Source organism: Pristiophorus japonicus, chromosome 13 (assembly GCF_044704955.1).
Source record: "Pristiophorus japonicus isolate sPriJap1 chromosome 13, sPriJap1.hap1, whole genome shotgun sequence".
NCBI lineage: Eukaryota > Metazoa > Chordata > Chondrichthyes > Pristiophoridae > Pristiophorus > Pristiophorus japonicus.
In genome coordinates, this window is record NC_091989.1 from 83,221,175 (window position 1) to 83,237,306 (window position 16,132).

The 16,132-nt window shown below is 45.7% G+C and overlaps 1 protein-coding gene across 2 annotated transcripts in view; it reads right to left on the reverse strand.

Moving 5' to 3' along the window:
* Positions 1-16,132, reverse strand: part of ccdc102a (coiled-coil domain containing 102A) — a 447,664-nt gene that overhangs the window by 335,602 nt on the left and 95,930 nt on the right. For both annotated transcript variants that reach the window (XM_070897719.1, XM_070897718.1), the window contains exon 2: positions 244-916. In XM_070897719.1, coding sequence (XP_070753820.1) covers positions 244-840 — 597 coding nt within the window. In that variant the 5' untranslated portion in view covers positions 841-916. The remainder of the gene's footprint in view (positions 1-243; positions 917-16,132) is intronic.

The following is a 16,132-nucleotide window of genomic DNA, read 5'->3' on the forward strand; positions in this document are numbered from 1 at the left end:
GGGATGGAGGGGAGGGGAGAGGGAAAGTGGAGAAAGATGTAAGTTCTGATCTAGGGCGGGGGGGAACTTTGGAGGAAACAGCCCGGTGGGCTAGGGGAAGGCGGGGAAGCGGCAGAGGCAGCTGAATGGATAAAAAGAGAAAACATAACATCACTGGAGACTTCAAACACACAAGTGAAGAGTCCTTGGAAAACCTTCACAAGCTGCCCGTACTGCACCATCAAAATGTTTTGAGAAGGTTACCTTGTTTTTTGAAGTTTTCTCTGTCGCCATATCTCGTACAGGTTCCTGCTCTGGAACATTTAAACTCTGGCTCTCCTTCTCCGACACCAATTTATTGTCGAGTGTTTGTTCATTGTGCCGACCATTCTTTATCCGCTCCGCCTCCAGCCTCAGTTGCTCACTCTCATTGGACAGTTCTTGCTTTTCCCGCTTCACCGTGGTCAGCTCTTTGGTGAGTGCCTCCAGTTTCTGCCTCAGCTGCCTGACCTCCTCCCTGGCCTTGTTCCTCTCGGCCCGCACCTTGCTCCACTTCTCCCGCCAGTTGGCCGTGCAGTCCGACCACCATCGCATGGTCTTCTCCATCTGGGCCGCCCGGGCTCGAGCCTCCTCCAGCTCCCGCAGCCGCAGCTCCTCCCGACTCTCCCAGTCACCGTCCACGCACACAGGGAGCTGCACACTCGGACTCTGCCCGCCCATCCTGGGAGTTGCCAGCACCGTCTCCGGAGAGCACATTCTCTCAGGCTGAAGGCTCAGGCTCTGCTGGCTCGGGCTGCTCAGCAGTGGAGACTTGTTAAGCTGCCCTGTCTCCACCGCCTGCGATCCACCACTCTGGCTCATCTTGAGGGGAAAGTGCTTCAGCTCTTAGCCAGGTGTCACAATCTGCTACTTTCTGAATTCCATTCCCACAGGCAACCTACGGAGGGAATAACAGAGACATATTTAAACAATGCAACATCGGGAAAGGGAATAACTAACTGTTGAACACTACGAGCTGTAAAATAACCCAATGGAAACTTGCATTCAAGCTGATGTAATATGGAACACAGGATCAGGAGTAGGCCATTCAACTCCTCCAGCTTGTTCCATCATTCAATTAGATCATGGCTGATCTACATTTTAACTCTATCTACCCACCTTGTTTTGTAACCCTTACCCAACAAAAATCTTAGTTGTCCCCCTGCCTCAACGGCCTTTTGAGTGAAGAATTAAACATCGCTGCAGATATTCCAGCTTTCACAATTCTTTTGCTGTGAAGCACTTTGGCATGTCCTGAGGTTGTGAAAGGTGCTATAGAAATGCAACTTCTTTTTTTTCTCCTACTTAACATCAAGTGCAGTGTATTGAGCATAGGATTCCATCAGATATACAGCACAGAAACAGGCCACACGGCCTGACCAGTCCATGCCTGTCTTTATGCTCCACTCGAGCTTCCGCCCAGTTTTCCTCATCCAACTCTATCAAGCACACAGGGTAATGGGCACAGTCAGCTTGCTATCAGCTAGAGGTAAAGCAGTGATAACCCCATGTGATCCAAACTGAACAGCTCCCTGAAACTGGACAAGGTGAAACTATGGGTAGAGGCACCTTTTAAAACTGTTGGCTTTTCCAAATTCGTACGAATGCTGCAACTCAAGACATGGGCTGATGAAAACCTAGTCAGTCAATGCTATAAAAGGACCTGCTGCACTGATAGTCTGTTCAAATGTAGGTCATCCATGCCACTGGACCAAGACCAAGCTCTATCAAGCCCGTGTGGTGGTTGGTGTGCAATGGCCACCCCACGTTAAACAAATCCACGCACAGGCATTGTAAATGTAGATTCTTTTCTCTCAATCTGGTTCAGTAAAATTACTGAGTCGAATACCTCTTGTTCTTTGAACAAAGCAGTCTTGATTTTACCGGCCGGCAAGACTTATCAGACAGAAGATATACTTTCTCGATCGAGCGTACACACTCCCTACGGATAAGTGAAGTTACATCGTAAAGCGACAACAGGTATACAGTTTTGAAAATAGATAACAAGATAGGGCTAGAGTGACATCCCAGCTCAGCCCATCTCTTTTGATCCCTCCTTCCCTTCGTCCACTCATAAGCCGACCCAAGCATGGTCCGATTTTAAACAAAGACCTTCTGTTAATGTTTCAGGTTAATAACATGATTTAATAAGACCTTGAGGTTTTTCTGCAAGCTGTGGGTTTTGTTTCAATATGTGTTAGTGTTGTAACATTTCGCAGTCTCGAGTCTGAGATGTCATGGCTATTCCTCCATGAATTGTTTGTTAGCTTATACTGTCCCTATACAATTCCCACGTTCTCAACTTCAATGTCTCTATACATTTTTAAACATTCACATTCCCCCCTTTTATCATTCCATGATAACACTTAGGATCATTCTAGGAGTAAAATGTATAGGGAATGTGAACACACCCAACATCTAGAAAAGTTCCCATTTTGCGCATAAACATAAGACATGGAGCTCTCGTCTCTGTCTCCCCTCCCATGCGCCGAAACTGTCATATATCAACACTATTATACAGACTGTGGCATACAGACAGTTTCATCTTATGGCTCAGGATTCAGATAAATAGTCCAATTATTTTGCTGATTAAAAGAGTTCAGTTTTCCCGTCTCTCTTCTCAGGTCACCGTCGGTGTAGCTGGCTGTCTATCACTACGGGTAAAAGTTCAAACTGTTCCACGTTCCAATTAGGATGCCAACGGCCTTGTTCAGCTATGGAGAAGAGAAAGTCTGGAACAGAAACAGGAGTTAGAATAACCAGTAAAATAGGTTCGTTAGAGGGTGGTGAGCTTGCAGTGGTGCAGGTGAACCCAGGCACTTTTCCCCTCAACCTTGGCTGCAGTGGGGGTAGTGAATAACACCTGAAAAGGCCCCTCCCATTGTGGCTCTAATCCCTTCCGAATCCATACTTCCTTGGTGCCACGAGGGACAATTCGGGTAAAACTGGGAGGTCGAGGTGAGCATCTTGAACCTAGTTGTGAACTAGTCGCAGAGCCTGAGTCAGAGAAAGAACATAGGTGGTCATCAGTCGAGCTGAGATACCATATCTAGGAACAATTTCCCTCATTAACACCTTAACAACAGTTTGAGCCTTATTGTCCAGGGTAGGGTAGGCTTCAATCCATCTGCTAAACACATCTACTATTACTAACACATATTTGTAACACTGAACTTTTTGCAACTCAATGTAGTCCAACTGAACTGTCTCAAAGGGACCTTCGGGTAGGGGCGTTTTACCCCAATCACAGGGGACTCCCTTCCCTGGATTATGTTGCTGGCAAACCAGGCAACGACTACTGATGTTCTGGGTGAGCGCCTGGAGTCTAGGGTGCCACCAAGTAGCCAAAAGTGTGTCACTCATGGTCCTTGCTCCACAATGAGTAGCAAAATGCATACATTCAATAATCCATAGAGCCAACTCGTCAGACATACAAGTCTGTTCCGCGGGAGTGGTCCAGAGTTTAGAAACATTGTCATAAGTACATCCATAATATTTCCACAACAGTTTATCTTTTTCAGGAGCGTCCTCCTGTGCTTTAATAACATCTTGGATGGTTGGCATTGGTTTTTCCGAGGCTAACTTATCCTTCGCAGGATTTTTAGTCTGACTCATAATTTTGGGCACTACCATCTGTTGGTCACGAGAGGCCTGTTTGGCCTCTCGGTCAGCACAACGATTCCCTATATCGACCAGAGATTTTCCGGTAGTGTGGGCAGTACATTTGACAATGGCAATGCGTTTGGGGAACATGAGGGCTTGCAACAAATCAGATACTAGCTGTTTATGAGATATCTCATTCCCCTGTGAGGTTAGGAATCCCCTATTTTTCCATAATTGTCCGAAATCATGGGCTACTCTCCAAAGGCATACCCAGAGTCGGTATAGATATTAACCTTGAGGTCTTTAGCCAAGATACAGGCTCTGGTAAGGGCAAATAGTTCAGCTTGTTGAGCGGAATAGGCGGTCTCAAAGGCGGCAGATTCCACGATCTGATTCTCCTGGTTTACTATAGCGTATCCAGAATTTCGTCTGCCTTCTGGGTCAATGGAAGAACTTCCGTCTACATACATAATACAGTCTGGATCTTCCATTGGTACATCAACTAAATCTTCCCTGACTGATGTGGCCTCTTAAATTAAAGATAAACAATCATGACTGGGTTCTTCCTCATCTTGGGGTGGCTCAGTAAGAAAACAGGCCGGATTAATTGCAGTACAGTGCCGAAAGGTCAGCTTAGGATTGTTTAGTAAGTAGATCTCATATCTGCTTTGCCTGGCCATGGTAAGGTGTTGAGTCTGCAGTTGGCCCAGGAGGGCAGCTACGGAGTGAGATGTGTTAAGACAACGGTAGCACAGTCCTTCAGAATTGTACAATACAGTTGAAAGGGCCGGTCATAGAGGGGCCGGCCCAAAGCCGGAGCTTGCAGCAGGGCTGTCTTTAGTTCCTTAAAGGCTTGGACGTCTACGGTTTCTATTTTTATACGGGGTGAGGTGCTTAGTCATCAGGGCAACATTAGGGATCCAGGATCTGCAGTAATTGATCATCCCCAAACACTGTCGCATTTGTTTAGCCGTGCTAGGGACTGGAAACTGGCAAATTGGTTCGATTCGGCTAGCCTCCAAAGCTCGGTGGATACTCGGTATTGCCTGTGATAACCCACTTGGGAGGGGTCCTCTGCCCACACATGAGGATCCACATAGACAGGTATGTCAGAGCCAGTATGATGCTGCAGTCGTTAAGACTTTCTCGGGGTCCCCGTAGAATTTGCACATCCCGGCTGGTGGGGTCAGCCTCGTCTATAGCCTGGCGCACCATAACTCCCAAATCTTTAGCGTGGTGGGGAGGTAATACTTCACGAGTAATATGTGGTGCCACCGTTGGGGGCTGTCCATTTCCACAAAATCTGCCTTCCCTTCCGGTCCAGTCACTCTAGCCCTTAATAGAATTTCCTGCACTTCCCCTTCGTGATCCTGATAAAAGTTCTGCAGGTCCTGATTCTTTCCACTGGGATCATATGCTAGGGTCACGGGATAGGGTGCCTGCGGCAGGTCCAGAGACCACCACTGAGGGGTTCTAGTGGTATAATACTGCCGCTTAAGGGTTCCCTGTTTTACAATAATCCCATCATCTCCACACTCCAAATGCAACTGGAATTTGCAAAGGAGGTCTCTAGCCATCAAGTTACAGTCCAGATTGGTTGTGATAACAACTCGATGTTCCACCGATTCTTCCTGGTAACCCATTTTAACCGGTCCTGACACTGGGAATGTCGAGATTTGTCCCAGGAATCCTGAAAGTTCCTGTGTTTCAGTAGAGGCAGGGAGTTTAAGCTTTGATTGTACAGAAGACATGAAGGCTCCCGTATCTATCAAAAAGGGTTGCCACTCATTCAGAATTTTTAACAATATCATTGGTTCGTCGTCCGGGGAGGATCCCTGCACAATCAAGCTGCGTAGTCAATCGGGGGACAATTGACCAAAGGGGTTGTTCTGGGAGAAGTTAGTGTAAGATCCTCCTCTCCCCCCTTGCCCCCCTCCTCTTCCTCCTCTTCCTGTTTCATGCTGACGGTAGGGGCAATTTTTATTCCAATGTCCTTCCTGCCCACAATTAAAACATCCATCTCGTCTTCCCCAGCCCCGACCTCTTCCCATACCAGGCCGGGGACAGAAGGGCGGTCCGTAACTAGCAGGGCCCAGGCCATTTGGGTGTTCGATGTAACCGTATCACTGTTTATCCATCCAATCCTGTATGCAACACTGCGATTCTATTGATCCTTCCTCCCGAGATGGCTCTTCCTTTCTAGTCACGTATTCAGTCTTGACCCGGGTTGGGGGCGCACCTCCCCCCCTCTCCCCTTTCTTTTCCTGCCAATAATATCTAACTGCCCTTTCAAGTGTGAGATCTGGTCCTTTCGGCTATATTGCTTGTGAACTGGGGATCCGAATCGCTATCAGAGGATGAGGAGTCAGTTTGGGTTTGTTGCTTTGGTGGTATGGGGTTATTTTCAACTCCTCTCGCCGGAGTGTAAGGTGGAGGGTGTTGGGAAGAGGACTGGAGCGAGGGGCCAGGGGGTGCGGGAGGCGCCGTTGGGCGCTGAGTCAGTGTCCACTCATCAATTTCATCATCAGCCTCGGTTAACACAAAGCCAGCCATTTGACTACGTAGTCAGTCAATACCTTTCTCAGAGGTCCCAGAGGATCTCTTAGTAAGTTTCTCGTGCGCACATTCTTTTTTTTAAGACGTCTACAGTTTTAACATGTGTTTCCTCTGTCAATGAAAGTCCTAATTTAATAGCATTTGTTTGCCAACTTGACAGAAGTGATGCATCTTTTAATTTTTGACAATAATGTCGCCAGGTTGCAATTAAATTTTTGTCCCCTTTTCCTCGTCCCCTTCTCCAAATTAATCCTGTGCTTTTTTTGCTACCTCCACGCTTCTAGTGCCACCTAGAGGCCATTGATCATCTCCTAATAATTTGTTCAGGGCTCCTGATAATTTTCTAAAGTCTTCAGCTCTCTCAGGGAATTCTTCACATAACTTTTGTAGCGGACTACCCGCATCCGTTGTTTTATCCAACTGATTACCCATTACCGTGTCGTTACGCGTTCACGTAGTCGTGCTGTGGATATCTGAACGGAATATATGGAATTAAGAACATTAAAGTAAACTGGATGTATAAAGCCATGGCAGAATAGCTGGGAGAATGTCAGATTGCAAATAGTGCAACATCAGCACAGTTAACAGTCTTTCTCAAGGTTTCAAGTTACTAATCCTGCCAATAACATAAATTGTAACATGAAATGAATATATGGATAAATCTGCAGAATTGCAAGGTCTCAGCTGGTAGTCACACCACTAAATTGAAACATTCAGAGGCAATGCTTGAGCTTTCGTAAAAACATCTCATATAGATTGACTAATGAGTGGCTGAGTTAGAATGTCAATCTAATTGTATTTTGTTATCTATTTTCAAAACTGTATAACTGTTGTCGCTTTACGATGGAACTTCACTTATCCGTAGGGAGTGTGTACGCTCGATCGAGAAAGTATATCTTCTGTCTGATAAGTCTTGCCGGCCGGTAAAATAAAGACTGCTTTGTTCAAAGCACAAGAGGTATTCGACTCAGTAATTTTACTGAACCAGATTGAGAGAAAAGAATCTACTTTTACAGTGCGATTTAAACAAACTTAAAACAAACAGACTTTACTAAAACTAACACAAAGCCACGTCACCGCGCGGCTCGCGTCATCACGTGATTCAAACTTAAAGTAAACAGACTTAACAAACTTACTAAACTAACACAAAGCCGCGTCGCCCCGCAGCTCGCGTCGCCGCGCGATTCCAACTTGAAACAGACTTAACAAACTTACTAAACTAACACAAAGCCGCGTCGCCCCGCGATTCCAACTTGAAACAGACTTAACAAACTTACTAAACTAACACAAAGCCGCGTCGCCCCGCGGCTCGCGTCGCCGCACGATTCCAACTTGAAACAGACTTGACAAACTTACTAAACTAACACAAAGACGCGTCGCCCCGCGGCTCGCGTCGCCGTGCGATTCCAACTTGAAGTAAACAGACTTAACAAACTTACAATAAACGGACTTACAAAAATCAGCACTGACTTGATATTATTTTGTGGTTCGCGTCGCTGCGTGTTCGCGTCAGCCCACGTTCACTCGGGCGCACGCTCGCGCCGCTGCACGTCTCGCGTCACCACACGTTAGCGCCGCTGCGCGTCTGCGTCAGCCCTCCACTCGGCCGCACGCTCGCGCCGCTGCACGTCTCGCGTCGCTGCGCGTTCGCGTCGGCCCTACCTTCCGAGTTGCTGCGTGATTTAAATTCAATCAGTGCCTAGACGGGCCAAGTGATATACAAGGTCAACGTCACACCTGATTTGAACACCTATCCTCTATTTAATTCCCCATAAGCCTTACTTAATTCCCTGTGAGCCTAATTTTCTAAATTTGATTTCTTATGAGCCTTATTTAATTTCTTTTAGTCTCCAAATTTCCCTATCCTTTCGCGTCACTGCGCAGTTTAAATCCAATCAGTCAATGAAAGCCCTAATTTAATGGAGTTTTTCTGCCTACTGGACAGGAGTGATTTTTTTCTTTAAGACTGCAGTGGAATTTTTCTCATAATTTAAAATCTCAGAACATTTTTTTTTCAGCACCTATTTAGTACGTTACTTTTTTTTTGGCACGTAGGCTGTGGACTGCTTTTCGTTATCTCAATTGTTCCAGCCTCAAGGTCGTGTTATTTAATATAATAATTTTTTTTTGAATCCTTTTGAATCCATCTCAGTTGTTTTGCTGTGCCTTCTCTGAATGTTTTCTTTCGACAAGTAAGTGAGCATGTTAAATCCTTTTTTTTTTAACCACCGGGACCATGTAATTTTTTCTTTTTTTTTTACTCAACAAACCTATCCTTTGTGCATTTCCTGGCTCCGTAACTTATCATCCGAATATACGTAATTCAATAAGGTTCACACTCTTAAACTTCCCACATACAGGACAACATTACGAAGGGTTAACAAAACTTTCATTCTGTTTGAAAAAGTAGGTGGAGATAAAACAAACCACAACTCCCCGGCTTTCTTTTTTACAGTAAAAATCACAGAAGCATTTCTCATTTAAACAGACGTTCACAAGAGTCTCTTTTCTTTCCTATTAATTTTTGGATCCATGATTGATCATCTATCCCTATCTAGCTCTAACTATAACCTATCTTTCCAAGTCGCCGCTTGGTTTGCGTCATCGTGCAATTTCCCTATCTCTATCCCTATTCTAAGTTTGAAAGGTATTCACCTGGATCTCGTTCAGACACTACCTGAGAACCAGCGAGTGGCTAAACTTTCCTCAGACTTTTGAAACCGGGGGAAACTGGAGCAGTATTGAAATCATACTCACTCCAGTGGCCACTTTCCCCTCGTCTCGTCCAAGGCTAGTCTGGCTCTTAATTCGCAAGTTTTCGGCAGTCGTCCGTTGAGATCCCACTTCTGACACCAAATGTAAATGTAGATTCTTTTCTCTCAATCTGGTTCAGTAAAATTACTGAGTCGAATACCTCTTGTGCTTTGAACAAAGCAGTCTTGATTTTACCGGCCGGCAAGACTTATCAGACAGAAGATATACTTTCTCGATCGAGCGTACACACTCCCTACGGATAAGTGAAGTTACATCGTAAAACGACAACAGTTATACAGTTTTGAAAATAGATAACAAGATAGGGCTAGAGTGACATCCCAGCTCAGCCCATCTCTTTTGATCCCTCCTTCCCTTCGTCCACTCATAAGCCGACCCAAGCATGGTCCGATTTTAAATAAAGACCTTCTGTCAATGTTTCAGGTTAATAACATGATTTAATAAGACCTTGAGGTTTTTCTGCAAGCTGTGGGTTTTGTTTCAATATGTGTTAGTGTTGTAACATTTCGCAGTCTCGAGTCTGAGATGTCATGGCTATTACTCCATTAATTGTTTGTTAGCTTATACTGTCCCTATACAATTCCCACGTTCTCAACTTCAATGTCTCTATACATTTTTAAACATTCACAGCATCTTCCACCCTTCAGTATGTAGTTCAAGACCTGGAATATTAAGTCCTTCACTGAAACACCTATAGGAATGCCTTGGATGCAGGAAGAAAGAGATAAGAGGAAAACCATCCCCTGTGAACAAGGCCATAAACCAATTAATTCCCCAGGAAGAAAGATAAGAGGGAAACCATCTCCTGTAAACAAGGTTATAAACCAATTATTTCTCCCAGATGAAAGAACTAGGGAGAGAACCTATCTCCTATAGTAAAGTCATCAATCAGCCCAAGCTGACAATAACCGAACATATGGTTCCCGAGACACTAGGGTAATTCTATTGGGTTAAAAGAACCTATATGTAATCTATAATCGTTGTGATTGACTTGTGTCCAGCCGTGATGGGCTGTGTAGCTGTAGTAAACTGTTTGTAACTGTTGTGAAACATATAAAGGTGCATGTAACCCTTTGTTCTGTGGAGAGATACCTGGATACGGTCCTGAGTTTTCCTCCCCGCTGAGCGTAAAAAAGGCCGCCAGGCGTTGGAACCGACTCTGAGTGTTGAGTGATTCTTCTAAGAAAACACTAACCCTAACAGTGGCGTAGTCGACGGGATTTCCCGGAGTCGCTGGACGCCCTTGGAAAAACCCGGGTGAGTATAAAAAAACAATGTTTAATTATAAAGGGTGCGGAAGGTGGAAGCTGGTTGATCGACACGAGGAGACGGTCTAAGGAGACGGTCTAATATCTCAAACGCCTAGCCTGAGCCTGAATTAAGAGGACTTTTGTCCCACGTGACGGCCAGGAACCAAGTAGGCGTAGGGAACACACTTAGACCGTGGGATCGTGATACCGAGAAACATCTTCCGGACCTAGTAGTGTAATTTGAAATACCCCGGGGTCGAACCAAAAAAACATCCTTTTTTGCGTGGAAGCGGGTCATCCTGCTTCGAGGGGCTGCCTATGACGATGAGTCTGTTCAATGGAAATAGCCCCAAACACCAGCCAGGCTGAAGCACAGCTCCTGATGAACAGGCCAATCCTTCCCTTCCTCTGGTGAAATGTAACAGTGCACTCATGCATCATGTTACCAACACGCAGATGGAAAGGAAGGAATTATGGTCCAGTCCACGGTGACTATGTCACTCAGCACCGCCCCTCACTGCTAATAATGGCAACTCCTGGGAGTGCAAAAAAATAGCAAAAATAAGCTGTGGCCAATTTCAGAAAAATCTCTCTCCCCCCCTCCCCCCACCCCACCCAACACACACACACACACACACACACACACACAGGCTGGGTCAATTTATAAACACACACTTCATACGCTACTTTATCTCACACCCTATTTTATTTGTCCTCTCTGATCCTGCCTTCTGTGATCTTAGTCTCATCATGTCCCTTAAAAGGAGAGCAACCACCTCTTCACATCCACCGATAGATCATTTACAAGTTAGCAATTTAAACTGGGGAGCCAGCAGGATAATGGGAGCGTGCAAACTCAACCCTAGCATGAGGCACTTGATTCAGCCAAGGGAAGTGATGAATTCCCCCCTGCTGCGTTACAATTACTAGCTTTCTATGAATGAATAAACTGCAGAAACAAACTTTATATTCCACTAATGCGTAGGTTCCTTTTGTGCCTACACTTTCATACAGTAATATGATTATCAGATGCTAACAGTACACACTAAAGCATTGGTGTTGTGGAGTGCAGTGCTATTCTGTACAGTATGACTAATTACAAATTCTCCACACATCACAGCTCTAATTACCACAACTATTTGGCTATTACAGTACGTTGCATTGCAGCACATTCCTTAATACAATTGAGATAGATTCAGAACAGATCGGGCAGCTTAAAACTGAGCATCCATGAGGCGCTGTGGGCCATCAGCAGCAGCAGATTTGTATTCCACCATAAATCTGAAACCTCATGGCCCGGCATATCCCTCACACTACCATTACCATCAAGCCCGGGGACCAACCCTGGTTCAATGAGGAGTGCAGAAGAGCATGCCAGGAGCAGCACCAGGCGTACCTAAACATGAGGTGCCAACCTGGGGAAGCTGCAACACAGGACTACATGCATGCTAAACAGCAGACGCAGCATGCTATAGACAGAGCTAAGTAATCCCACAATCAGATCAAAGCTCTGTAGTCCTGCCATAGCCAGTTATGAATGGTGGTGGACCATTAAACAATTAACGGGAGGAGGCTCCATGAATAGCTCCATCCTCAATGATGGCAGAGCCCAGCACGTAAGTGCAAAAGACAAGGCTGAATGAAGCGTTTGCAACTATCTTTAGCCAGAGGTTGCAAGTGGATGATCCATATCAGCCTCCCCGAGGTCCCCACCATCACAGAGCTAGTCTGCAGCCAATTCGATTCACTCCACGTGATATCAGGAAACGGCTAAGCACCACACGGACCGCAGCGACTCTGCACCACCTTCTCCAGAGCAATTAGGGATGTACAATAAATGCTGGCCTTGCCAGCAACGCCCACATCCCAGGAACCAAGTTAAAAAACAGCTTGCATTTATAAGGCACCTTTAACGTCAGGTTCCACATGTAGCTGAGCACACTGCACTCTACCTCACCAACACCACTGCCTGTTATCCAACTTCCAGCCTGGACCAACAAAAATTTCCTCCAATTAAACAGTGGGAAGACCCAAGCCATTGATTTCGGTCCATGCCACGAATTCCGTTCCCGAGCAACCGACTCCATTCCTCCCCCTGGTCTGAGGCTGAACCAGACCGTTTGCAAACTTGCAGACCGTTCTTATTTGACCCGGAGCTGAGCTTCCACCACTTTCAGCTCCATCACTATGACTGTCTCTTTCCACCTCCGTAATATTCCCCAATCCCATCCTTGCCTCAGTCTAACTTCTGCTGAAACCCTCATCCATGCTTTTGTTACCTGTTGACTGGACTATTCCAACATACTCCAAACTGGCCTTCAACCTTGCACTCTCCATAAACTTCAGCCCATCCAAATCTTCCCATATCCTAACTCGCACCAAGTCCTGCTCACCCATCACCCCCTGTGCTCGCTGCCCCCGTGTCCTAACTCGCACCCAGTCCCGGTCACCCATCACCCCCTATTCCCCGTGTCCTAAATCGTACCAAGTCCCGCTCACCCATCACCCCCTGTGCCCCGTGTCCTAACTCGCACCAAGTCCTGCTCACCCATCACCCACTTTGCTCGCTGCCCCTGTGTCCTAACTCGCACCGAGTCCCACTCACCCATCACCCCCTGTACCCCATGTCCTAACTCGCACCAAGTCCCGCTCACCCATCACCCCCGGTGCTCGCTGCCCCGTGAACTAACTCGCACCAAGTCCCACTCACCATCACCCCCTGTACTCACTGCCCCGTGTCCTAACTCGCACCCAGTCCTGCTCACCCATCACCCCCTGTGCTCACTGCCCCATGACCTAACTCGCACCATCACTATCATCCTGTGCTCACTGACTTACATTAACTCCCAATTAAGTAACGCCTCGATTTTAAAATTCTCATCTTCGTGTTCAAATCCCTACATGGCCTCATCCCGCTCCATCTTTGCAACCTCCTCCTGCATTACAACCCTCGAAGATCCCTGCGCTCCTTCAACTCTGGATTCTGGATCCCGCACCTCCTTACCCCACCATTAGGCATGCTTTCAGCTGCCACGCCCCTAAGCTCTGGAATTCCCTCCCTAAACCTGTGTTTCTCCAACGTTCTTTCTCCCTTAAAGACGTTCCTTAAAACCTATCTCTTTGAGCAAGCTTTTGGTCACCTATCCCAATATCTCCTTTTGTGGCTCAGTGTCATAGTTTTGTTTGATAACACTCCAAGAAGCGCCTTGGAACGTTTCTCTACATTAAAGGTGCCAAATAAATACAAGTTGTTGTTGCTGTGATTGTCCCAAGGTGATTGTCCCAACAGAGGACAAACAGATAGAAATCTGCAAAAGTGAAAGAGCTAAGGAAAGCTTGGATGATGAGACAAGTCTTGAGGGGGATTTTGTAGATGGGGAGGCAGAGTGCAAGCCAGAGGGGTTTGGGCATGTTGGGCCAAGACAGCTGAAAGCTGTGGTTGGAGCAGGGACTGCGGATACAGATGTTACTAGGGTCAAGGGAGTTCAGGCTGTGGGCTGAGACTTCGAGTTGGAGGAGGCTGCAGAGGCAGAAGGCGGGGAGGGGAGGCAGAAGATGGACCGTGTAAACAAAATGGTCATGTGCTTTAAATACATTCTGTTTAATTGTGAAAACAGTTCTTCTCAACTCCTCTCAGCTCCAGCATGTGTTACTGTGCTGCACTAGAGCGAGCACCATTAACCTCGGAGCTCCAACATGTGTTACTGTGCTGCACTAGAGCACCATTAACCTCGGAGCTCCAGCATGTGTTACTGTGCTGCACTAGAGCATCATTAACCTCGGAGCTCCAATACATGTTACTGTGCTGCACTAGAGCGAGCACCATTATTCTCGGAGCTCCAGCACGTGTTACTATGCTGCACTAGAGCGAGTACCATTAACCTCGGAGCTCCATCACGTGTTACTATGCTGCACTAGACCGAACACCATTAACCTCGGAGCTCCATCACGTGTTACTATGCTGCACTAGAGCACCATTAACCTCGGAGCTCCAGCATGTGTTACTATGCTGCACTAGAGCACTATTAACCTCGGAGCTCCAGCATGTGTTACTGTGCTGCACTAGAGCGAGTACCATTAACCTCAGAGCTCCAGCACGTGTTACTATGCTGCACTAGAGCACCATTAATGAGCTGCTATTATAGCATTCCAAGAATATCCTTCAAACTATATCAACGTCAATGGACAGCAGGGAGTACAGGGAGTCTGGGAACTACCACATCAAAGACACCAAGCAGCGAGTAGAAACTGCTTAACTCCTGCTAATTAGTTACCCTGACTTTGCAGCACAGGACGACAGGATAGTGCTATCTTATACTGTCACAGCGACTACTTATATTTACAATATACTAAAAGCAATACAATTAGTTTTGTTCCCTGTGATTCCTGTTACAAAACCCATTATGTTGGTTCAGATGCCCAGCTTTAGTGAGCCGATCTCTTTGTATCCTCCCTTATCATGCTCTCCCTTGGTGTGCATGTACTTGATACATGTCTCTTTCCTTACCCTCACTTTTTTCTGATGGCTTTATATATCCATGGTGTCTCATTACTGTTTATCTTGCTATATATTATTCTTGGACTCTGTTGAATACTGTTTTAAACATTTCCCAATGCTGTTCTACATCATAGCTTGCCAATATTGTCCATTTTATTTTCCCAAGTTCTATTCTGAGCCCCTCACGATCAGCTTTTCTTCAGCCTATTATCCTGGTCTTCATCATACTTATGCCCTTCACAATTATCATAAAGCATATTATATTATGGCCACTATTACCTAGATGTTCCCCTGCTTTAACTTCTCTTATTTGCTCTGGTTCATTCCCCATTACTAGATCCAATAGCGAATCCTCCCTTGGGTTAGAAAGGAGTCCTGCACACATTGTAAGAATTCCATTCCCTTATCCCCTTTACCTACCTCTTCTGTCCAATTAATATCGGGGTAGTTGAAATCCCCCAGGTTTATTATTCTACGTTTTACTCATTTCCCTAATGTGTCTGCATATTTCTTCCTCCACCTGCCTTCCTAGTCTGTAGACTAGCCCTATTAGTGTGATTGATCCTTTATTATCTTTTATCTCTAGCCACATGGATTCTATTTTTGTCTTTCTGATAGCTGCTTGCTTTTTTCTACTGCCATTATGTTATCCCTAATAAGTACAGCTACTCCATCTCCCCTTTTTCCCTCCTTATCTTTTCTAAATATGTTATACCCTGCAACATACAGTTTTGTTCTCCTTATTTAAGAAGATATACTTGCAATGGAGGCAGTTCAGAGAAGGTTTACGAGGTTTATTCCTGAGATGAGGGGGTTGTCATATGAAGAAAGATTGAGCCTATATTCTGTGGAGTTTAGAAGAATGAGAGGAGATCTTATTGAAACATAAAGGAATCTGAGGGAGTTGGCAGCATAGATATAGAGAGGATGTTTCCCCTCATGGGGGAATCTAGAACTAGGGGGCATAGTTTCAGAATAAGGGGTCGAGGGTTATGGGGAGCGGGCAGGTAAGTGGAGTTGAGGCCAGGATCAGATCTTATTGAATGGCGGAGCAGGCTCAAGGGGCCAAATGGCCGACTCCTGCTCCTATTTCTGATGTAATATTTAATTACCAGTCATAATTTTTCTGCTGCCATGTCTCATTAATCCCTACTATGTCTGGTTCCTCGCAACGCATGATTGCCTCCAGCTCCCTTGTTTTATTATGGGCACTGTGTGCATTGCTGTACAGAGAGTTTAACTAATTTTTAATATAAGTTCCTCTCACTTTATTTTTAACCACCTTTTTAAACTCTTGTTCTATAACTATTTATTCCCTGGCCATCAATGGCCTCCCTTACTTTATTATGTACTATGCTCTCCTTCAACTTCAACAATTGTACATCCCTGTCTGGAATAAAAATAAAACAGGGAAGGTGGCTCAACTGTGGCTAAC